General features: G+C 34.5%; 1 protein-coding gene and 1 long non-coding RNA gene across 2 annotated transcripts in view; both read right to left on the bottom strand.

Moving 5' to 3' along the window:
- pug (pug C-1-tetrahydrofolate synthase, cytoplasmic) overlaps positions 1-1,612 on the bottom strand; it is a 105,784-nt gene extending 104,172 nt beyond the window's left edge. Inside the window, exon 1 of the mRNA XM_089085957.1 lies at positions 1,566-1,612. Within this exon, the coding sequence (XP_088942083.1) occupies positions 1,566-1,597 (32 nt within the window). The 5' untranslated portion in view covers positions 1,598-1,612. The remainder of the gene's footprint in view (positions 1-1,565) is intronic.
- Positions 1,613-7,375: 5,763 nt separating this feature from the next.
- Positions 7,376-24,544, bottom strand: LOC148954132 (uncharacterized). Its single transcript, XR_016141484.1, has 3 exons — positions 24,314-24,544; positions 9,795-9,906; positions 7,376-7,506 (listed from the first exon to the last, which is right to left on the bottom strand). It is a non-coding gene; the product is annotated as an uncharacterized LOC148954132 (long non-coding RNA).
- Positions 24,545-26,404: the final 1,860 nt, after the last annotated feature.

Raw genomic sequence — 26,404 nt, 5'->3', positions numbered from 1 at the left:
TCGGACACAAAAACCCCAAACATCAGTACCTCATGACCCAAAATTCTGGAAGTCACCACACAATTGAGCCTGTCCAGGAGGAGAGTGACCTTGGCGTCATCGTTGACTCTCAGATGAAATTCAGCTCCCACTCACAGAAAATCTCAGCCAAAGCTAGTAGAGCCCTAGGCATCATCAAACACAGCATCACCAGTAGGAGTAAACACGTAATCACCAAACTCTATAAAGGATTAGTAAGACCTAGACTGGAGGTGGGGATGATACTGGCCACCCCTCGATTCAAAAAGGACAAGGTAGTTCTTGAGCAAATCCAACGAAGGGCCACTAAGATGATTGTCGGCATGGAAAACAAGACATACAGTGAACGGCTGAAGGAACTCAACCTCCCCTCCTTAGTATATAGACGGAAACGGGGAGACATGATCCAGGCGCACAAACTCCTCTCAACCAATCAAGAAAATGAGATCCTGGAGATTGACACCTCCCACAAAACACAAGGACACCCTAGACAAATCCGCAAACATCACGCTACAGCTGGAGCAAGATGCAATTTTTTCTCGAATCGGATTGAGAACCTCTGGAATAACCTCAAGGAGGACACGGTGGCTGCTGAATCAACAGATGCTTTCAAACGCCATCTGGATGCTGAGTGGAAAGATACACCATGGAAGTTTGACTGGGAAGCACCAGAATCTTCCACCAGAACTTAACCAACTACAACAGTCATCATAAGGAGTGATTCAACAGGATCGAAAGTCCTTATTTCACTCCAAGCTGTGATTTAAGGTAATTTAAGGTAATGATAGGCCATTAATTTTTACCAGATTGATTGTCATAATGAATACAAGCATTAAAGTGACAAAAAATGGATAACAAAGGAAGAAAATATGGTAATTTGATTAGGCCTAATAGAAACATTCTACATATTGCAAAGTAGCTAAAGAATAGCAGTAAATAGCCAAATTATATCAATAGGCTAGAGTGATCAGATAGCTAAGAAACAAACTTACCCCTAGAATTATATTTTCATCCTGAATCCAAATATGGCATTCATTTCTGTTGTGAATTCAATTTTAACCTAACCTGTTCTTTCTAACCTTATCCAAATATAGGCTATAGCCTACAAGCTATTATATATTTCCCAGGATTCTCAATTTTGTCATAGTCATTTCAATCTAGCCAATGGGTAAACCTTTTTAACAAGATTTGCACTAACACAGGTAGACCTATAGGCCTAACCTAGCCTACATGTCATATCTAAAATAAGAGAAAAGTGCATCATTTTTGATGGTCTGTAAGGAGCTTAAAGTTGCATTTTCAATAGACACAAATGTCATATTTGAATTCAGGATGAAATTCTGATTCTAGACACAAAGTTGTTTCCTAGCTATCTGAATAGCCTAATCTGTTAATAATCATTAGGGAGTGGGAAACATCATCAGAAAAGCAAACATCGTATTTGAAATGAACACAAAATAGGGAATCCAATAGGCTACTAGCCTATATTTAGGCTATCTGTTTAGGCTAGTTAGTTTCCTTCAGAGATGGTCAACCACTAAACTTACTGAATTTTGTTGGTCAATATATACCAAATCATATTATTGAGTTTCAAATAACGTGAATACACCATTTGATGCCTTTTTGGTAAAATTCTACTTTAGCTACTTTTGACTATCTTGGAAAGGGGTTAGGTTAAGAAAATGAAACTTTTAGGGATGGGCCTACAGGCTAAAGTATGTTCTGGGAAGGTACTTTGAAGTATCCACCTCTACTCCTTCTCCCTCTAGAAAGTCCTAACCTTTGATGGCCTTTAACAACCTATGTGTTATATAAGTGAAACCTTGAACAATAGATCCTCTGCTTAAATAAAGTAAAACAAAATGGTTTTCAGTATCATAACTTTGCTTAATCCCAATTTATAAAGTTTTAAAGATATGCAAATACGTTTCCTAAATTTTGGAAATAAACTATTTATATGTCTTAAAATTCTGCTGAAATAACTGAAATTGCATTTTCAGAGCTAAAACCAGAGAAAAAGAAACTGATAACTGAAAATTAAGGTAAAATTTTGTTTTGTCAAAATTTCAATAGGTATAGACCTGTCATATAGGCAAATTCCAGGACCCTTTAGAGAGAGAAGGAGTGGGGGTAAGTAATTCAAAATACCTTCCCGGGACATACTTTAGCCTGTAGATCCATCCCTGAAATTTTCATTTTCCTAACCTAACTCCTTCCCAAGATAGCCAAAAGTAGTTAAAGTGGAATTTTACCGCCTTTTTTTATGCTGATTATGAATATAGTAAGCATTTCTATTGGAAATGAATTCATCCCCCCCCCCCCCTATATAGGCGAAACCTAACCTAACCCTGAATTGGCATATATTGGGGGGGGGATGAAATTAATTTCCGATAGAAATGCTTATTATATTTGTAATCAGCATAAAAAAGGCATTGAATGGTGTATTCACTTTAGTCCTAACTCAATAGGCCTAGGCCTAATATGATTTGGTAGGCCTATATATTGACCATTTTGTTTTTATTGTATCAAGTTTACAAGGGAGATCTTCAATTATTATTTTCCTCTAAGAAAATCATTTACTTACTTGGAGAGCTCTAAACCAGACAACATTTGAGCCATCATTTAATTTGTCATGTGATAAGCACTTAAAGAAAGTGCTTTTGCTAAAAATAGATGGAACCAGGGTTGCCACCGTCAGTAGGATTTTACTAGATCTAGTAAAAAAAAAAAATCTAGTAAATTTAGAGGATCTAGTAAATTTCCCGAAATCTAGTAAAAACTAGTAAACAGTTTATAGTAAACAAAATTTTTTTATTTTCCATGAATTCAGGGAAAAAAATTATCAAACATATGACTATTTCCAATTTTTGCTTGTCTGTTTTACAATTTACAATTTTGCTTGTCTGTCTCAGAGACAGACAAGTAGTCACCTATTTTCATAAACAGACACTTCACTTCCGGCGTCTAGGGTCGACAAAATCAGCTTTCTGTTTATCAAATCTTACCAAATAAAAATGAAGCTATAATGACACTTGGATTTGTGATGATCGGAAATCTATTGGAATAAAAAAAAAAGCCAACCACCCAAGGTGACTAGGTGAATCTCCTCAGTTTGAAAATTTTTATTGAGAAAAAAGGAGCATGTTGAGAGAAATTAAAAGTAAGTAGAAATGTAACATTATATATATATATATATATATATATATATATATATATATATATATATATATATATATATATATATATATATATATATATATATATATACTAGTTTTACACTGACTCTACTCTAGTTTTATACTGAAATGCATCACTCTAAATTTTGTCAATAAAATTTGAAACTGTTGAGCAAAGTTTGGGCTGATGCACAGGTGAGGGTTGCTTAACAGAACCACTTCCTTCCGAAATTCCATGGTTTTAAGCGTTTTCCCCATCATTTCAGTTGTTTCCTTTAAACAATTTACCTATTAATCGCAACTTTTAACTTTCTTGCGTCACCAGCTCCGAAAATGGATAACTTTGTCTGCGCCTAGTAAGCTATCCGTAGTAATGCCTTTTTTATACCTAATACAGTACTTCCCAAGAGGTTAATTCAAGGTCATCTGAACGCTTGAGAAAAGTAAATAGTATTACTTCATTATTATAACCCTCTCATGGGCACCCATAAGAGAGGGGTACCCCCCCCCCTGGCTGAAGGATGTTGCCTTATTTTTATATTTTTGTTCAGAGATTTCTATTATGCAGCATTAAAAGTGCCAATTAGACGAGGTTTCCGCCCCCACCCCTTGGAATTCAGCTTATGGGCGCCCATGAACCCTCTATAGTAAAGGTTAGTTTTTCCGGGTTATTTCTCTTTCTTCTAGTTCCCATTACAACTACTACCATCTCCATGACGTGGTCATAGATCATTTGACGCAGGTAAGTAGATGGGAGAGATATAGACCAGGTAGCCCAAGGGATGAATATCTTTTGATGAATATGTTGATAAACTCATAAAACTCTCATGTTATTCCCCTGTTTTATACTGTTTCAGCATTTCCCCCTTCTAGAATTTATTTCCCCCTAAAAAAATTTCTGTTTAGGCTATCGGGCTGGAAAGCCAGTAATAATTTCTCCTATTCTTCTGTATTGATATACATCCCATTTCGATATTTTTTAAAGACATTATCAGGGAAAACATTGAACTAAAAAGTAAGGTCCTGGTAGATATGTAGTCTGCGAGAGCTTAATGAACTCAGTCCTATCCCGGAATCTTATGGCTTTGCTGTTTTCCCCATCATTTCACATGTAATTTATACAATGTACCTGTTCACTGTTGTTTTTCAATTTGACCACCCTCCCTTTGCAGACTACAAAATAGATTCCTGCGCACATGATCAGTAGACTTGAATATATAATGATAACTTATATTGTCACACGAGGGCCTTATATATTGCCCTCATATGACATTCTACGAATATTCTATGCTAAAATAACTCCACAAATTCTGCTTTAAAATTACAGACCACTGAAATAAATACAGCTAAATCATATTACTCCCGCTCATCCTAAGACTACTTGCGACTATGACTGTGACTATTTGTGGCTGCGACTGTAACTGTAGCTGCAAGTTTTTTCGAATGCGGCAATTTGCGACTACTTGCGACAGAGACTATTTGCGTCTGCGACTTCTTACGACTGAGGCTTCGACTACTTGCGATAGCAGCTAAACTACTTCTGACTACAACTACAGCTGCTACTAGTATTAATACAATTGTGATTAAGATTGTGGTTGCTACTGCAACTACTACTACTGTTAAACTAAACCAAAAGGGTTTAAGTGCATCTAGGTTGTCAAAATGGCACAGATACAATATCTCAGGAACAGAATTAGGTATTTAGTTGAAACTTAATGCGAAGGTACAGGGGGACTTAAAACGAAATCAAAAGATACTATGGGGATCCAGATTGTCAAAGAGGCGACTGTGCAAAATCCAAGGAACAAATAAGGGTGATACGTTGGAACTATTAGGGAATGTTATTGGGATGTTAAAAACTGAATCTCAGAAACAGTGTGGGGTATTAAACTGAAACTTGCAAAGCATTTTGAACTACATGAAAAGAAGCTATGCGCACCCTTGTTGTCAAAAGGAGGCATCTGCAATATCTCAGGAATATCTAAAGACATTATGTCGGAACTTTCAGGAACGCTGAATTAAATCAAAAGACGCTATGTGCATGCAGGTAGTCAAAACGTATCGCCAATATACTAGAAACAATTAAGAGCATTAAATTGAAACTTTCAGGACATGCCAAGGTGTATGTTCAACAGAATCAAAAGAAGCTACATGCATCCAGGTTGTCAAAAGGACACATCTGTATTATATCAAGAATGTCTAAGAGTATTAAGTTGAAAATTCCAGACCAAGTTGAGGTTGATGCTGAACCAAATAAAAAGACACCAAGTGTATCCACGTTGCCAAAATGGAGTATCTGGAAGATCTCAGGAGAGGAATTAAGTTGAAAGTTTCAGGGAATTTTGTGGGGGATAGTCAATTTATATTTGTCTATACTCAAGGTTGTGACGTGATGGGAATAAGAATGGCAGCATCCTTACACAAGGGCAAATAATATTCGGGTTTTCAATCCATTTGTTTGAATAATATTTCCCGTACCCATCCATTCACAGTACAACTATTATTAAAACTTATAGCAAATTTGGGTTAAAAATATAAAGAGCGAACCAAAATCTTGATTCTTAAGAATAAAACCATAAAAAAAAGCTTTAAAAAAATTCCATTAATTAATCAATAGAAACCAACTATGTAAATTAAAACGAACATAAATTAATTAAATAAAAGTTTTTCCACCAAAAAATTTTTTAAAATAAAATTAACGAGTCACATTAAACCCAAGGACAAGCAGAAACAAAGTCAAATAACAATTCAGTGTAATTCGAACATAAGTCACCATCAATAAAAAAAAAAAAAAAAAAAAATGAAACCCAAAACGAGCAAAAATTATAATAAATAATAATCAAGTCAAACTTAAAAAGATCAGAAACTTTCACAAACAGGAATTTTTCATGTGACCATGAAAAAGTCTGAGGTCTGCTTTACAATAGGAAAAAGGTAGTAGCTCACAAAGATAGCAAACAAGACCACTTCAAAGTCAGCCAAAACCATAGAACACCAAAGTAGCAGCTCATAAAAATAGAAAATGTGGTCACTTTGAAGACTGATGGAAAAAAAATTATTAACTCATAAAAATAGTAAATGTGACCGCTATGAAGTCTGACCCAGCAACAGAAAGAAAAGTAGCAGCTAATAAAAATAGCGAATGCAACCACGCTGAAGTTTGATGGAATAGTAGAAAAATTGTGGTAGCTCATAAAAATGACGTTTATGACCAATCTGAAGTGTGATTCAATAATAGAAAGAAAAGATCATAGAAATGGCAAATATGAACACTGAAGCATAACGAAAAAGTAGAAAAAGGGTAATAGGTCATCTATGCCTTTTGAAATATCAAGAACCCCCAACAACCCCTGGGGAAAGGTCTTTAAATTATAAAGATTGGCCATTTTGGGGGGAAGATCATTATAGTATTTATTAATGGGAAGTATGCATACATTTTTCGAGTGGAAGGGGGGGGGTGAATTTTCCGCTGGTGGGATTTTCCAAGGAAATAATTTTCCATGGGGCGAGAACTTTCCAGGGAGTCAATTTTTAAGGAGAAATTTTACACTGGGGGACTTTGCCAGAATTCCTGTACGAAATTCGTCTTATGTCTCGCTTTCTCTTTGCTGATTCAATTTCACGTGCGGAGATGTTAAGGGTAATTGTCCGGTGTAAATTTTCAACTGAATTGAATTGTCTGGAGAATAAATCCGTTGCAGGAGGGATTTTTCCGTGGAAATGTAGCCAGATTTCCAGGCATTAATTAAAAAAATTATTAAAAATTGAATAAAAAAACAAATTTTTTCAACTGGAAGTAAGGAGCAACAGTAAAACTTAAAATGAACAGAAATTATTACATATGTGAGGGGTGTTGCTCTTCCTCAACACATCGCTCTTTACGCTTAAGTTTGAATTCTGTCCCTATTCTTTAAAAACAACTCCTGAAACACTATGTTCGTTTAATTAGAACAATAAGAAGCTTTTTTTTAAACTTCTAAAGAAATTGAATAAAGAGCCAAGTGCTGAGGAAAAGCAACACCCCTCATATACGTAATAATTTCTGTTCGTTTTAGGTTTTAATGCTCTTCCTTACTTCCAGTTGAAAAAACTTGTTTTTTATTTAATAGCTCAAAAAGCGAGACAAAAATGAGGCCAGTAACTGTAGCTAATAAACACAATATAAAAAAATACAACGTAAACTCGAGGGATTTATCATAAAAAAAACAAAATAAAAATGACAAAAAAGAAAATTAGAAATATTCTTCATCAAAGGCCACCAAATGACGCTTTTCCCCTTGGGTTTGGGATCCTTTTAAAAAATTTCTTGCAGCTGAAATAGGTAAATTACATTTAGCTCCAAGATTTGGACCAGAATCTGCAGAAAACTATCAAGATTAAAAACTCATGCTGATCTCCAATGAAAAGGAACTGAATGTATTTCAATTAAAAAATTGGGCAGAAGAAGGTGTAGGAAAATCCAGCCAAATTAGACATTAGACGCCTTTACAATAGGCGCATGCATAAAGACTTAAAAATAAATGACTTAAATCATGGTAAATTTTGAGTTATTTCCATTTCTTGGCTAGGTAGAAAGGCACTCTTTATACGTCTCTTTTTACTCTATCCAAATATACTAATTACTTCCATTCCTAATCACTTCCATTCCTAATTCCATTTTGGGATTTAATAAGTCCCTCATGGTTTTCTACATACGGGTTAAGAAAAAGACGTTAAAATTGCCATTATTTTATAAATAAATATTCAAAAGTGGTATATACCAAAGGCATTAATTTATAACAATCTAGTTCCATGCATATGCGAATTTATAATGTTATTCTGAAATTTCAAATCTCTTTCTAACGTTCGAATAAAAGGTCTGTTGAAAGTATGATGTCTGCATGAATGGGTACGATATCAACTGGAAAAAGTAAATTGAAATGAAGTATTGTCTTTTTTGAAAGTGAGATGAATTAGGTATATAGACTACTACTCAGGCTCAAGAAGAAGAATTAATTTTATAGAAAGGAAAGTTAAATCTCACTAAGATGGGGAACAGATTTAAAAGATTATATTCAAAATATGGGAAGAAGGTACAGCTGTCTGTATCCTGTTAATTCAAGAACATAAACAAATACAAAGTGGACATATTAATACACATAGCCTTCCAAGTCACTATTTACCACTAGGCTGAACAAAACGGTTATAAAAGGCAGCTTACTAAAGTTCAGTCTTCATTTGACTTTTTTTTAGATTAGTTGACATTAAAAAGCTTATATTGGAAAAATGAGATTTTCTGCTTTAAAATTTTCTTTAAAAAATTAAATAGAATTTCTAGCCTCTTCTTGTATGAGCTATTTCCAGCATAAGACAATCTTTTTCATTATAAATATGCACACAACAGGTGGGAGTAGCATCTACATCAAAAATATATGCATAACATATACATAATGTAAAACATACAAATATACATAATATGCAAAATTTTAATATTTGAGTCTAAAAGATTTCTTACAGTCACCAGGGACCCTAGTCCGAAACAAGGTAAAACTTACAGTGATCTTTCATCCGCCGAGAAAAACTGTTGCCTACGACTAACTATGGTTTAGGATCTTAAATTTTTGGTTTTAAACTTTAACAGCTTTTGTTTAATATAAGTATGAATTAAATTGTTTCGTTAAGATTTTAAATTATTTCTTTCAAAATCTAAACACCACTGATGATCATTGAATGTCAGAGACATCCACAAGATGATAGGGGGCTAAGTCCTTCCCCAAAATGTCATGAATTAACTGATTTCCTCAGCAATTAATTGATTTTAATATAATTTAGCGGGTTTTTTGCTGTTTCGATGAACTTACCCTAATTCTCGAGAAATATAATTCTGGCCCACGATACTGAATTATAAGCATAGATATATAGGCTACTTTCTCCATAAAATTTAAAATAGTTCAAAAATTCCTTCAAATACTTCTTTGACATTTCTATTTTTCACTAAACAAAAAAATAAATAGTTAAACACCCAATACGTAAAAAAATAGGTAGATGATGAAAAAGCATCATCAACATAAAGTTACAACATAAAGTGGAATAAATCCAACTTTTTTAATGTTATCCCTCCATAAAAGATTCAAACAGTGTCAGTTCAATTATCAAATGTGCTGTTAGCTTTTTATGTTTAACGAATCCACATAAAATGGTAAGCATTCAGGTAGGATATGAATGCGGTATTTTAACTTCTCTATGTAAGTAAAAATAGAGAATAAAGAAAGAGAGAGAAAAAGAGAGGGAGAGAGAGAGAGAGAGAGAAAGAGAGAGAGAGAGAGAGAGAGAGAGAGAGAAAGAGAGAAAGACAGAGAGAAAAAAAGACAAAAGAGAAAGAAACAGAGAAAGGATATAAAGAAAAATAGAGCACGAGAGAGATAAAAAGATAGGTGGATACAGATAGCGAAAGAGGAAAGGGAGAAAAAGAGGGAGATAGAGAGAAGGAGACAAAAGAGAGAGAGAGAGAGAAACTAAAAAGCTATTTTTAGTTTAAAATATAAGTTTTTATGAAAAATAAAACCAAATATATTCCGGACAAGAAATTGCACGAAGGAAAAAGTAGGACACCAAACTTACCAAGAGAAGACCACGTAGATGACGCAGAAGCGTCATTAATAGGTGTCACAGCAGCCTGTCGCCTAGCTAGGGAAACTCGAAGCTCGATGCCCGAAATAGTAGCATGATTCACCTACAATATGTAAGCAAGACTGTCAGCACAAATAAAATAGCATCAAGACAAACTAGGTCATGAAAAATAAAAACAGATTGAGCGAACTATCCACCAATCTGATTTTAGATACACAGTAAATGGCTATACTCGATCGATTCGTCATGCTAATTGATGACAACTTGGTTGTCGACAACCTGTTAGTTGGTGACAATATGGAGTTGTACCAATTCAAAATTGTCATACAGTCTAGCAGATTAAAACAAAATTACTTAATGTATGATGCTTCAACATGATGTTTGGTGGCATTGGACGGCCAAACTGTCAGTACACGGACAGGGGAGAGGAGCATCACTTGAGGTCTTCTTTTAGTTTTCTAGATGCTAGTTCTCTTACTTCTAAAAAAATAATCTGATGTAACAGAAAACCAACTTTTTCTTGATATGGCCCCCTTAAAAAGATTCAGAAGAGACGCTTATGGCTTATTCAGAAGACGCTAGCAATGTGCTTCCCGCACATAGTGAATTACCAATTTTACAAAAGTGGCATGTACAGCTACTCCATAGTGGCATGAACTGCCGCTACTTTACATGATGCCCGCATATTTTATGTGTCACCTGTCAAATAGCGGTTGTACTGCCACTATTTTATGTGATGTCTGTGCATGAGTTCATACGGAAAACCAAACTTCAGCAAAAATATACTTTATATAGCATAAATAGCGCTTATAGACGTTATGAAGCGCTATAGAAATTTGTGCAAAATAGTCTATATGGTGGCAGCAATTGGATCCATAAGAAAAAAAATTAAAGCTCATTAGAGATATAGCTTGTTGAGCAACACTGACACGTTTTAACGTTAATCACGTTATAAAAATTCACGGAACGTATATTAAATGACGCCAACAAAATAATTTTACAAAGAAAAAAAATAACGACCAACCAGATTTATAACTTGCTCAGCACAACTGACACTTTCAAATGGTGTAAAAATTTAAGTAAAATATTTTGTATGACGGGAAGACGCGATATATATATACATATATATATATATATATATATATATATATATATATATATATATATATATATATATATATATATATATATATATATATATATATATATATATATATATATATATATATATAGTGTGTGTGTGTGTGTGTGTGTGTGTGTGTGTGTGTGTGTGTGTGTGTGTGTGTGTGTGTGTGTGTGTGTGTGTGTGATGATGATGATGATGTATATATATATATATATATATATATATATATATTTCCCCCCTAGATGTTGAAAAATATATTTTCTTGCATGTTCATTAAAAAAAAACCTTGCAACCTCCCCCATTTTCGTTAATTGACACCGATACACACATTCTCATAAAGAAAAGAAAAAGCTCAATCGAGACCCAGTTTGCCCAATAGAGCTGAAAATTTCAATCGTAATGAAGGTACTATATCAAGATACTATAAATGTTACAAAAATTTTTAAAAAGATACTTTATATGGAAAAAAAACCCACCAGACACATAGTTTACTCAGCAAGCCCGGGCTTTTCCAAATTTATGAATGGTTTAAAACATTTAAGCAAAATTTCATATGATGTTGCAGTGGCGTAAAATGGGGGGGGGGAGTGATTGTGACTCCCCCCTTGATTTGTTCGGTCCGCTCTCCTAGATGTTGGAAACAACCTTTGTGGGGGTATTTTCATTGACGAATGCTTTTTTTTGCTATTTTCATTGGAAAAAGGAAAAATTTGCCCCCTCCTCCAGTTTTTTGAAAAAATATTGTTCGTCCCATTCTAAATTTAGTGAATTGATGCCACTGCATGATGGCAGTACACAATAAAGAAAACTGAAAGATTTCCTGGGATATAGCTTGTTCAGTAGAACTGGCACTCTCAAAAGGATGAAGCCACAACTACAAGAAAAGATATATACTATTAACCACAATATTCATCCGAACGGAAAGAATTTAGTGCGTTTATAATGTTGCTAATAAGAAAAATTCGAAAACCCTCAAATTTTTCGAGCCCTTAACTTTGGTTCAAGAAAAGACTTAACCAACTCAAGGAATGTCACTGAAAAAGTTACAATTTTATTTATATATATTACAGGTGGAAGATAAAAGTAATACATAGGGCGAAGAGGTAAAAAAAAAGCAGCACAGAGTCGTAACGTGCCCCCCCCCCCCCAGCCCTGCAAAGATAAAAATAGTAGCCTGAAAATGGTGTTTTCTTTTACTAAAAAAAAATATTGTTCAGAGCGCTACCAGGCACAACATTTACAAGAAGATTATGCAAGTTGGGAAGTATTAGAGCTCAATAATTGTGTCCTCACGTTAACACGTTAAATTTAATTTAAGAAATAATCACTAACTTTTCTTTGATTACCTATCAGTATTGAGCGTCTGGTCGTTGGAGAAATATTGCTTGACAAGCATAAACGGATCAATTGAATAAATTGATTATGCAACAAGTAGTCAACGCTTTGATCCAGTTTTTTGCTTTGATTCGGGTTTTCTGCTTATTTTTGAGTCAAGAGGGGGGGGGGGCGGCTCTGTAATTAATTTTTCATCTGGTGCCACCAACCCGAGGAACAACTCTGCTTAAAAGCATGTCTGATATCTGACATGATTGTTTAACATTGTAGGATAGGATTTTGGGACATCTATATTATGTACTTTTTGTTTGAGGTGTTTACTTGAATTTCAGAATAAGTTAGGGAACTCGCCTGAGCCCTACCTGAAAGTCGTAAGATTAAATGTTCTGTGGACTAGATGTTTTTATTGATGTATTAAAAAACTTAACCATATGAAAATAAAAAGCTGTTAACAAATGTTGTAGATTATACAGACATCGTTTGGGGGAGAAGGGGAAAGTCTCCTCTTAGGCACCAAATTAACAAAACGTGGGAAAAGAGCTGGACATTTTCAGAAAAAAGATGTTTCTTCCATACCCAAGACTCTTTCTCCTCCCAAAAGAGTGTCTTTTGAGATAAATTACTCAACAGGCCTTCCAAGCCATTTTTGTAAGAAATTTTCCAAGTCGGGCCAGTTGTCTCCGCTTCTAAGCAAATCGAAATCCGTGCGCGGAGCAGCCATTTGGCATTCAAATTTCACAATAGGAGGCTTAGCAGTAGATCCTGTCAGAACGCATCCACTTGCCATTCTCCCTCCAAGAAATCCGAAAGGCCATCATAGGCCCCAATGCTGACATCCTAAAATAAATATATCAAAATGTATTACTTCATTTAAGAATGAAATTTAAAAACAAAATATTTTTATGAAAGCATAAAGCGACGTTAAACCTAAAAATATCAATATTTATTGTAAATTTGAAGATTGGGGATGTTAATCACCTTTCTTTATGACAATATTAATTTATTTTGTACTTTCCCTCAATTAATATACATTTATAACATTTTATTATTATTTTTTACTATGGACGAGAAGAGGTATGCCCTGAAAGCCCTGTAAATAAATGTAAATAAAATATAAAATCTTGTAAATGAAAATAAAATATGTGAATAAATTGTAAATTATGTAAATAAAGTTTTTTTTATTACCAACTGGTTGAATTTATTACATTTCAATAAGTTTTAAATTTTACAATAAGAGGCTCAGCAGTACATCCTGTCAGAACACACCTACCCACCATTCTTCCTCCAAGAAATTCAAAAGTCTATCATTGGCCCAAATACTGACATCCTGAAATAAATATTACGGGTGGAATATTGTAATTCACTTGACAGTGAAATTTAAAACTAATTGTTTTATACGAAAGTTCAGACAGTGTTAAGTTGAAAATAATCGAAAGTTTCCAAAAACTTGGGAGAGGGCTAGTCACCTCTCTTTGTGATAATCTAAGCTTGTTTTGTACTTTACCTTAATTAACATACATTTACAATGTTTTATAGTTTTTTTTTTGTTTTTTTTTTTTACCATGGACAAGGCGAAAAATTCCCTGAAAATCCGATAGGTAAATAAAATTTTATTGGCCCCAACTGATTGTATTTATTACATTTTAATAAATTTTAAATTTTACAATAGGAGGCTTAGCGCTGCATCCTGTCAGAACGCATCTACCCGCCATTCTTCCTCCAAGAAATTCAAAAAGTCTACCATTGGCCCCAATACTGATATCCTGAAATAAATATATGAGGTGGAATATTGTGATTCACTTTATAATGACTCTTAAAACTAATTGTTTTGAACGAAAGTGCAGACAGTGTTAAGTTGAAAACAATGGAAAGTTATCACAAATTTGGGGTGGGTAGTTACCTCTCTTTATGATAATATTAGTTTGTTTTGTAGTTTGCCTTAATTAATATACATTTCAGACACATTATTTTTTGGAGATTTTTAGTAGGCCTACATCTGTTCAGAAGGCATCCACTTGCTATTCCCCCCTCCATGAAATTCATAAGCTGCGTCATAGACTCCAACGTTGATATCCGAAACTAAATATATTTTAGGTGGAATGTTTTACTTAATTTAAAAATTAATTTGAAAAATATTCATTTTTAAGTGAAAGCAAAAAAACGGGGTTAAGTCTAGAAAATCAGCCAATATCATTAGTCGGAGGAAGGGAGCGTGCTAGTTCCCTTTTATTATAATAATTTTAGTTCTAATTATAATTTTAGTTTTAATTATAATTATATATTATATTCTTAATCGCAATTATAATTTTAGTAATTTGCCTTAATTAATATACATTGCTAAAAAAAAAATTTTTATTGTGGAGGATAGAACGAATGCTTTTGAAGTCAAACAGGTGAATAAAAACATTTTTTTATCACCGATTGATAATATCTATCACCTTTTAATACGTTTTTAGCTAACCACCATTTAAAGGTCTATCAGGAAAGCTGTGCGTTGAGGTGAACAGCTAAACCCTTCCCATTTAGTGCAATACCTGTTCGCTTTAGTGCAATTCCCTAGTGTGTCAGCATTGATTGGTTTAACACAGTTATAAGTTTGTAGAAGTAGCTGTAAAAAGAAAAAAAGTATTTGGACAGTGTGAAGTCAGAAAACAATTCTTACTACATAACATGCAGAATAATTGTACCTAGCACATTAGGCATGCAGACCCGCTATAATTTACCCCCCCCCCCCCTTCGAATGTGCAAATATATATCTTCCAAATTTGTTTCTAAAGTATTATATTTTAATCATACTTTGGTATATTTCATTAGGATTAAACGTCAGAGAAACAATTTGAAGAATATTAGGTAGAGGGTATATTATACAAGTACCCTGCTGAGTTCGAAACTCTTGGTTCTGTATTACCAGCCTGGGATCAAACCCATTGTGCCACCCCAGGACTATGAGTTTCTGCATTGCATCAGATTAATGACCTTCTTGACTACTAAGGTCCTAGCATTGCTCCTGCAGTGTGTTGCTACAGATGAGTAGCAACACATTGTTTAGGTGTTTCGGTGAACAGCTAAACCCTTCTCATTTAGTGCAATTCCTGTTGCAATTACAGGTTTTAACGTCGCTCTTTACTTCCATGTACAGTATGGCTATCCTCATCTCATGAAAAACTGGAATGATTACGCCTCAGAACTTAAACATAGTTAGAAAATGTATACTCAATCTATTTATTACTGATTATGTATTCTGTACATTCCATTGGGAGGGCTGTTTCACTGGAAGAGCTACAGCCGATAGATCGAAGAAGTTGTTGGAAGCAATTCAAAAAGCTGTTGGTGCCGGTCAGGACAGTTCATCGCCTAGTTAACGCTGACGGTAAGTAAGAAACGTATTCAATGGCAGAAGAACTTGATAAAATGAAGCCGAACTTCATAAAACGGACATGAACGAGTATATTTCAAGCATCTTATGATAAATTAAAACTTATCAACTATTCTGAATGATAAAATGTATGATCTATTTTTTTTCTCTCTCTCTCTCTTGTTAAATTATTTAAAAAACGGACTTCTCTCATATTTATTTTCACATGAAGGAAGGAAAATAAATAGCATAGGTTCTTCTTTTACGAAAACCTTGACTTACTGTCCATAGTTTAATGGAGAGTCCAAATTATTGGCGATAAAAGAGAAATAAGAGAGAGCGAAAAATTTAATTTCAGTGAGAAATGAATATGAGAATTTTGGAGAAATAAGGAGAAATAAGAATGAAATAGAACTTTCAAATGAACTGTCAATCTAAATGTTTCATGGAATTTTGGCAAAAGGAAGAGAAACAAAAGCGAATGGGAAGTTCTGTGTGCATTCGAAATGGATGATGAATCTAATAAATGACTGCGAGTTTTGACAATTTTTATCTGTTTTTATTCTTTTAAATGGATAAGAAGTTTCAAATGAATGAAAATTGGATTTTTTCTGTTTAATATGCACAAATGAATGAGAACTTCAGGAAGTATTGGCCATTCCACCAGGTTTTTAATGGTATCTCAAGTTTTACCCCCACCTCCCCCCGCTTATCCAATCTTGAACCGTATAATAGATCAAAAAATACAGTTAAATTAAGTCATAGTACATTCAGACACACTGGTAAAAATGTTTCTCGGGTAGTAAAAACGGTTACAGGAATAGAAAAAGAACCTATCATGTATGTAGCAAATTTGTTTCTTTGAGTCCCTTAAGGCAAACAGTGTCTTTACGCAGAAAATAAGAAAGCGGACACACCTGTTAAACGGTCTTACAGCCTGCAAAAATAATTGCGGAAATAGAAGAAAATGCTAAAACTGCATGCAGAAAATGGGAAAACGATCTCTCAGCCTGTAAAAATGTTCACAGAGATAGAAAAAGATCTATTGTGTCTGTAGAAAATTAGTAAGTGATCAATTTGGTTTCCTTAAGGTAAACTGTCTCGTTAAAGATGAAAAACTGGTCACACAGGTTGAACGGTCTCTGAGTCTTTAAAAATTGTCCGTTAAAAATAGATTGGGATTATAAGCCGAATTCAAGAATTCAATTATTAGTTACAGAGGACATGCGGTGACCATAATTTAAATGAATATACAAGCAGAACAGAGAAACTGTAAGCTACACTTAAAAAAAGGCCTGAAGTAATATTTTTTCCAGGAAGAGTAAATGTCTTCAAAGAATAGTAAACCGTTATTCACATAGATTTTGTCACCTCTACTCTATTTACTAGCGACATCTAGCAGAACTAGATCAGACCCTATCCAGCCAGAATTACGACATACGAATGTAAAAAACATAGATTTGAAACAAGAAATACGGTATCAAATAACAGCCGGCTGCCACAAATCTTGGCAGCACCCTGCTGATGTAAATTTGGCAAGTGAAAATGAACCACTGCTCTAGATGTTATTTGTAGATCTAGATTTTATTTTAAAGCCTTGTTGAAAGTAAAAAAAAAAAAAAACACAATTCCTGAACAGTGAGTATTTTTCTTTTTTTATGTGTGTTTTCCAGGAATTGAAGTAGACGCTATCCAAATCGCTTAAATTGTTATAATTCAGAATGTAAGTACTATTTTTTGCTCCAAGCTCCAAGTTCTGCCCATTCCTCCCATTCAACTGGATCTATTCTGTCACTAACAGTGCCCTCTTCTATGACATCGCAAAGATCCAACACCGCGTTGTACAGAATAAAAGCAACTGTCAACCATTCTTGACGCTGAAAATAAAGTGGATAATTACTCTCTGAAATTTGTCCTGAGAGGGAAAACAATCTACGAAATAATTTCTCAAAATTTCTTTCAGTCAAGGCAATTTACAGGCAATTTGTAATAAGACGGTAAAGTGGGATCAAACTTCCCTCTAAAATAATATTAACTAACATCTACCATCCCCCTTTAGTACAAAGTTAGTATAATGAGCACAGCAGGGGAAAATAAACAACTGCAGTAAAAACATTTATACCTAACTGGTTTTATTGCTACTACAACTATTAACAACTCACTGTGGCGCCAATCCGCCTGAGGCAAACATGACTACAAGCGCTCCTCCTAACCCGAATTCTTTTCAGAGCCTCATTCTTTACCGCCTCTCAAGAAGTTTTAATTTCCTCTACGTCCTTTCTTAATGACCTAGTATACTAGTCTTTATTTCATATTCAACTGAACACAGACTTTAGACAAAGGCATAGATTCTGGAGTTAGGCATAGTTTCCTTAGGCCTGTTTTTAAGAATCTTTCTAATGTAATCTAATCCAATTCATGTGTTAACTGTATTATTTAAGCTTTAGTCGTTTCATTGCAGAGTCATTCCTGACCTCTCGAATCTAGTCAACAACTGTTTAAGATTACAAGAACTAAATGCTGGATTAAGTTTCTTTCTAGCTAACTTTGATTTTCTTTTATTTTTTCCTTCCTTCCTTTACCTTTTTCCCTTCACTTTTCCCTTCACCTTTGAAAAACAGTCAATCAGGAATGAATTGGAGCGAACATCAGCTTGTAATACAGGCCTAGAGGAAATATATGTTTTATGTTACTATTGCCCTATAACTCCCATGAACAGCCTACGCTGGACACATCTGTTTAATCTCCGCTCTCTAAACACGTTCCTGCAACCCGAGTGAGCAGTGCAACTCTTTGCTGGTGTCCAGTGTGCTTCTCGAGGCACGGGAGAAGAGCCGTTTCTAAGGGGGCAACAGGGGCAGTTGCCCCAAGTGCTATGGCTTTGGGGTGCCATAGCTGGAAAATTGCCCGGTTTGGTCAAATTTGGTTTAACTTTGACTCAGCTTTTCTTACTCATATTTGAGTCAGGAGGGGGGCGCTTTAATTAATTTTAACCGCGTGCCACCAAGCCTAGGAATGGTTCTTCACAGGAGGGTCTAAGGGGCCACATACAAAGTAAAAACAAACTAGGTATCAGGTTTCGGTAGGCTCAAAGCCAAAGTAAAAACATTTTCATGGAAATAAGTTCACTTTTTAGATGCTCAGTTCTTCATTAAGAATTTTGCTATCAATTTGTGGCTCCTATTTATATATTTACCCCACATATACATTAAAGTTGTTCTTCTCGTGTTTTCTGGTTTTTTGTTCCCCCAATTCTAGTTTTCTCATTTTAGCTTTTCTATGCTTCGTTATTCATTCTTGCTTGAGGAAATATTTTTAAAACAAGTCTTCTCATTTTCATTCGTATCTTCCTGATATTGTTTTGTTTTTTCCGTGGGTTGTTTATCCATTTTTTGTCCCCTCCCCCAATTTCAATTTCTCTTGATGCTTTCCTTTGTCTTCTGATTGCTGTGTTCAGGTGTGTCAGCGAATTTATTCCATGGAGTGATGGCAAGTTTACAATAAAATTCTGGAGAGAAGAATGGGTTTGAAGAAAGGTCAAATATTTTATTCGAAATATTGCATAGTTCGAGCTTTTGATGGAGAAGATATCTGAATATCTGGCATTATTTATGAGATTCAATTTTATGTTTTATCTATGACACGCGATTTTATGTCTTGTGACAATCCAAGTTTTTGCCATCATTGTAATATGCTTGTAAGGATTACTTTCAAGATGATACTTATTGAGAACAATTTTATCGAAAAAGTGTGTATTATGCATTAGATACATATGAGGTTTCTCAAAGCAAAGCCTATGTAATTAGCAAAATGTCATTTCGCACGAAAACTCTGGAAACGACCGCTTCGCATCTTAATGTAGAAAATCTTTAGATATGGTACATGGGAATATGATCTTTAGGTATAGGCTTCAAAATATACTTAGAACTACAGCACATTTTGAAAAGGATAAGCATAAGGCTGTAGGGCTCTTCTTATGTTTTTTAGCAATGTTGTCTCTGGAATCATTGTGTCGGTTTAATTAAATTAAAGGGCATAAAGCTGGTAATTCCACTGTCCGTAGAGATACACAGCTGTTCCACCAGAATCTATTGCAATTCCAATAATTGCTCTAGCATATTAGGAAATAAGATTGTTGGTATGTCGTTAGATTTTTGCGCCCATTCTACAAAAAGACTAAAGATTTTTCGGTAATTATATATTTTTCATTATTTGTATTTTTTTTTCTTTTACAAGAGTTAGTCATAATGTTTATACTCTAACTCAATATTCACATTTGCTTACTTAATATTTAAGTTGATGCTTACTTAATTGTTTTTCTAATGTTTAAGTGTTGCTCGATATTTGTGTTTATAAAAGTCGTTTATGTTTATAATTTTCACTTAATAATTATACTGTTAAAATAAACAGTAAGAAATACGAAAAAAATATTGAAATTGAGCAATCAGAGAGCAACACGGTTCTAAGTGAAAAGGACAAAAGGAGACAAAACAAAGTTGGATTAGTTTTGAAAGTTAAACACTTTAAGCGTCATCTATAATACTAAGAAATAGATCTCACTGTAAACATAACTTAAAAAATTAAATCTGCTGCAAAGCGAAAAATGTTTTTAAAATTCCAAATGTCCAGTTTTTTCCCAAATGTCTTCTTAGCTTTAGTTTGTGATTTTAGAAGATGTGCTATTTACCACGAAATTGCCACAGCTGCTTTGAGTAAATTTCACTTCCTTTCACCCTGGTTTAAAGCCGTGATAAATTTTTTGAATAAAGTAGTCTCTAAAGCTGTCTACAACAACTATCACCCAGTAAGTCTTACCAGCCACGCAGCAAAAATGCTCACCAGAGTCATGCTTTGGAGCATGTGACCCACATCCTCACTAGTCACTCTGGAAGACCAAGCCGGCGACTGACCTAACAAATCAACACTTGATCAGATATTCACTGTTCGGAAGACTATGAAAAAGTTGAGTGAACTTAGCCGCAGCATCTACCACCTTTTCATAGACTTTAAATAAGCTTTTGATCGGATATGGAGAGAAGGTCTATGGAACATCCTTCTTCATTTTGGCATCCTATCCAACCTGATCTCGCTGATCAAAGACATGTATATGAAGTTCAGTAGCCACGTCATGACTGGAGAGGGACTTACCTAGAGCTTCAAAACTTGTACTGGAGTACTATAAGGTTGTCTAATATCACTGGAGCTGTCTAATCTCTTCTTAACCGCAGCCCTTTCACTCACAAACACTGCACCCAGTGTCCTTGTCAGAAGAGTGATGATAGACCAACTGGCAAACGCTGATGACATAGACTTAATAGCCGAGTTCCTACAAGATATACAATATCAGGCTAACAGCACTTACTCGTCCACCAACCTCGTTGGGATAGCACTCAACACCTCAAAAACGAAAGCCATGCGCTGTTCACGCAAATTCGGTTTACACGTAAATCTCAGCCTTTAGCTTGGTGACGGTACCGTTGAGTGGGTGGAAGGCTTCGCCTACCTTGGGAGCTTACTTACTTATGATAACAACCAACTCAAAGACATCAAGAGACGCCTGACACTTGCAAACTCCAGTTTTAAAGTTCTGATGCCCATTTGGAGGAATAAGAACTTAACAACAACTCTCAAAACGAACCTCTTCTACTCCCTCATTATTCCGATCGCCATCTATGCCTGTGAATCTTGGACGCTTAAAACAGACAATCAACGCCGCTAAGCCGGCTTTAAAACCAAATCCCTATAAAGTATCGCTGGTATCACCTTCCATGACAGAATCTCCAACTCCAACCTTCTCCATAATCTGAAAGTCAAACTTACAATGCTGGACAAAATAAAACAAAAACAACTCAAATGGCTTGGATATACACAAGGCATGGCTAGCACTCGTCTCCCAAAAATAACCTTTGATAGAAAAGTAAACGATTCTCAACCCAGAGGTCACCCTCTAAAGAGATGGAAAGAAAAATTTTCACCTTACAACCTGCCAAAACTTTGTCACCTGGCCGACAACAGAAGTACCTACAGGAGGCACATCAATGAACTGGTTAAAGAAGAGGCCCCAAAACGACCTCCAAGGACGGATGGGACATAAGTCAAGTAAGTCAAGTCAAGCTATGGCTTAGGTGAAATAAAGGTTTCCCAATTAACATTTAACCTTATCTTGTGGACATTTTTAGAAAGTAACCTCTAGAGATATGTGTGATAGTGATACAATACAAAGTAACAAAAAAATCTAATGTTTCCGCTGATGTACTCTAAATCTAAATTCTTCTATGTAGCTTGACGTAGTTATCTCACTTCATATTTCATAAGAGAAAGTACATTTATTTCCTTGAAATAAAGTGTTTTCTTTTGGTCGTAACCTTTAGTACCTTATGTTTTGTTTTAATTTTTGTTACATTTTGTTACAATTTTATTTATGCAGCCATAAAATGATTTACACTTTCAGTTGATTGTAAAACCTACTTTTAAAATGCTATTTTGAATTTTCTTCCTCTTTTTCATAATGTATATCTTTGTTTCTTCTTCTTGAATCCCATAAAATTTTGGACAACTCTCGAAAGACTCGTTCAGACGATGAGGAGTAAGGCAGAACATCGTAAGCACTGTTCCTTTTATGATTTTCTTTTACGTATGCTACAATTTATTTACGTATTTCTTTTTCATTTTAAGTTAACGAGCTTAATATATAACCATTACATAAATGATAATGGCAGTCATATAAATAAAATATTAATAGAGAAGCATATTGACTCAAGTTTTAAACAACGCAACGCCATTTTAGATGATTGACTATTAACTAATCGATTGACCTTTACATTGCCGTTTCAAGGTTTATACATAATTATTGGTGTTCTTGCCAGAAGGGAAGGGCGGGGAATATAGTCAGATCTAGGGGGACCATCTTTGGCTGTACCGCTGTGACGGTTGTGCCAAAACAAAAACCTTAGTAAATTACGCTGTCATTTAAACAGTTAACAATAAAAGTATCCTTGCAACCTTAAAATATACGTATATAGGACACTGAAAACGGAAGAAACGAAATCCTTGTACTGCTGTGACAGGAATTAGCAGCTTAGTTTTTCTTTTTGCTGTATAGTATTTAAAAAAAAAAATAATAAATGCACGAAAAACATTAACTTTAACCAGCAAGCTTTGAGAGACTTATCTCTTTGTTTATCTACAATTTGATCACCTTATCAATCTTTATTATGTCGTATCTTTATTGTTTCATATTTTTATTATTTGTCGTATATTTAATGACTTAACCAATAAGAGAAAAGAGGGAATCATTGAGACGCTGATTTCCTCTAAATTTAGGAGGCTCGAGTAGAACACTGTCAATGTAGCCTAAAGCACTAGGGGAGTGTTTCATGAAGACAAGCACAATCCAGTTCATTCCTCACTTTCTACTCTTTATTAAGGAATGATGCCAACTTAGGTATAAAGGAATAGGCAACGCTTTCTTGTTTTATTAAGAAATGATTCCTTCCTACCAAGGCCGTATGTAGGAGGGGGGCTTAGGGGGTTTGAACTCTCTCCAAACGTTGGTCGGAGTTGTAAAAATGCAACAAAATGTATGTAAACGAATTTCTAATGCGTTTTTAAAGTATTTTTGTAAACTTTAAGTATTTTTAGAATTTCGGTTGCTATTGAGCCGGGTCAGCTCCTTACTTACAGTTTGTTACCATGAACTGTTTGAAAAATTTTCAACGCCTTCAACTTTTTGCCTTCAACGCCTTAAGAGCGACAGTGTAATTAAATGGTTAGAGAATGGAAAACTTTATGGATTCGCCTTTTCTTTAAACGCTAGAATCTCATGTTAAATGTTTGAAAAAACAATCCCTATTTCTGAACCAGCTTTATGCAACATCAGTGATGTACAGACGTACATTAGAGATGTACGTATGGCTATTTCCGCAGCTTCTTCAGGGGCACCAATTTACAAAATTTAAGTGAGGGTGGGGAGGACAAGGATTTGAATCATGATACTAAAAAAGGTATTTTTGAAAATACAGGGAAGGAAACAGTCCTGGGGGTGACTGGCCCCCATCAATTGGTACCCCCAAAGTTACTTGTAAATTACCCACTTAGATTAGCTAAAGCTGCTGAAATTAAAGCTGCACTATCTAATACCACTGATAATTACATGTGGGAAATTGGTAGGAGGAGACAATTATTGAGACGAAAAAAAAGAAGAAAAAACAGAAAACAATAGTATTTAGTGTTACCCAGGAAGATCCTAATGATGAAAAACCAAATAAAACAATTATTTTTATTAGCCTTAAATCAAATTTAGGACCAAACCTATGATAGATAATATTTTTGCTAGCTGGTGCTAAGAACGTTAGATAGTGATATCAGTGTTAGACGGTGCTCTGTTTAGATGATTGACAAGGTATCACAATATCTTCACATATTAGAACTCCACATCAGAACCCTCCCTCTGAAATGGGGTTTTTGAGTTCTTCTAGGGGTGAACTTTTTATTTAGGGTTTTCTAGTGATTTTTGCAAGTTTTCTGGATTTTCTAAGGATTTTGATAATTCATCCTTCTAAATTTGTGGAGATTATTCTCCTCGCGGTTCGTTATTCAATCGTCACTTTGGCGGTACTTTCAGTAAATGGGTTAAGTGAATATTATACACGTCATTACAATCCCCAGACATTAACCTTAAAGAATAATACTTACATCATCAAGAGAAGAGAGTCATCCGTGAAGAAGGTCTGGTAAAACATCTGAATTCATGGAGAAGGCTAACGCTAAAGCTCTTGACCAATCATTGTTTTCTACAAACTTGTCTATAGCTGAGGAACTTGATGGACTAGATACGATATTTAAGTTAAACGATCTAGGAAATGAAGTTATGGCGACGATAGGCTATCTTCGTTGCGCAGACGATCTGCGTCAGCATCAAGTCCGGCTTCCTATAAGAAATAAAAAGATCCAGTAGTTAAACGAGTTAAAATAGAAATAGAAAAATTTAACAGAATTTGATGTGAAAAAAGGTTGATTCAAACATGTAAATTGGCTGATAAATTTAATGTAGAATGGTAGTTGGTGGATGCATTGGTACATAGATAAATAGTAGAATGCTAGAAAAGCTGGATGACGAAAAAGCCATATCTTTCGCAGAAAAGCCCTCTTCACTATGAGTACTTTCTGTTGTCGGAGTCTTTTAAAAGCCGACTAGAAATCTAATATTTTTTATTGTTGAAAAACTTGATCAAATCCCAATTTAGCATGTTTATGACTAAGTTGCTTGAAAATAAGAACTGACAAATTAAAATATTTTAGCAACTTGAATGATAAATGAACTATTCATAATAAAATTTTAATAGCTTTTTGTTCAAAAATACTTGCGAGTATTGTTCATACGTAAATGTAATCATATGTAATAATTAATCCTGCATAAATATACTTGTAAATTTAATCATACTGTTAAATATGCACGTTAACATAGGCTACTCGTAAATGAACTCAAATTAATTTAAAAAAAGAAGTTTTCGTTACGAAAGTAATGAATGAAGTTGAAACTTAAAATGAACAAAGTGATTGCTCCGGATTATACGCGAATTATATCTATAAAACTAGCCTAAGTAGACTGACTCGTAATATTTTCTAAAACCTGTAGAATTCTGAAACCTAGCACTTTACTGAAAACGCAAAACTTACCTTAAACAACAATATGTTCTCTTAGGATCAGATATTTCCTTGAGTAGCCAGCAACAGTTAAAGACTAATTTATAAGTCTCTGAAAAGTCTTCCATCAGCCTTCCTCAATTCAATAGGGAATTGAAACTTTCTCTAAAACTCAAGAAAGCTCAGTTTTCAGTAAAGTACATGTCTTTAGAATCTACAACTGTCAGGAAAAATCACAAGCCAGTTTATTTAAGCTAATTTTGTAATTATATCTCGCGTAATATGCGAAGAAATAATTCTTGTTTAATTTAAGTTTTAACTTCGCTCTTTACTACCGTAAAAATTAATTATTTTAATTAGCTTTTACTCGTTTTTCTTTAAATATACAGAATAAAGCCTATAAAAAGATATTGGTCTAATTGAAGCAATGAAACTAAACAAGTCAATATGATTTTTTGCTAAAATATGACATTAAATAAAAGTTTTACTTCTCTTAAACTTTTCAAAAAGACATATACAACGTTTACACCTGATGAGGGAGTCCGAGAGGTGTTCTATCACGGTTATTTTTCATGAAACTGTTTTTTTCAGCAATGACATTTGTTTTCAATAGGCATTTTTTTCATAGCACATTTTTAGTTTTCACTTAATCGAACGACTGGGAGAGAAAATAAACAAGAGAGAGGGGGAGGGGGTCCAACCTCCAGTTCAGATTTTCGACTATGAAGATAACAATGATGCCATTATCATGCATTCTGGCCTTTTCATTTCGGAAGGGTCATATGGCCCTTTACGATGAAGTTTGTTAAGACGAACCAATAATAGGCACTTAGAGAGGCTGTAGAAATAAGAGTCATATAGAGAGGAGGGGATGAAACTCTTCCGTTTATGGTAGATTTACATCATAAACCATATACACCCCTACACAATAAAAAATCGATTGGCTGTATTAGAATTGCATTCCCCAGTATATTGACCCTTTTTGAGAAAAAAAAATTTTTTGGAAAAAAAATCGAAAAAAAATGTTGCTAAATGAGAGAAATCACGATTTTGCTGTTCTTTGTCCTGATCATTGGGTAAAAAATTGTTTACACTTTAAGACCATGATAAATCGATTTGCTGTATTAGATGCGCGAGTAG

Source organism: Artemia sp. Qi Xiang Cuo, chromosome 3 (genome assembly GCF_049724085.1).
Source record: "Artemia sp. Qi Xiang Cuo chromosome 3, ASM4972408v1, whole genome shotgun sequence".
Taxonomy (NCBI): domain Eukaryota; kingdom Metazoa; phylum Arthropoda; class Branchiopoda; order Anostraca; family Artemiidae; genus Artemia; species Artemia sp. Qi Xiang Cuo.
This window is presented reverse-complemented; position numbering and strand designations above follow the sequence as displayed.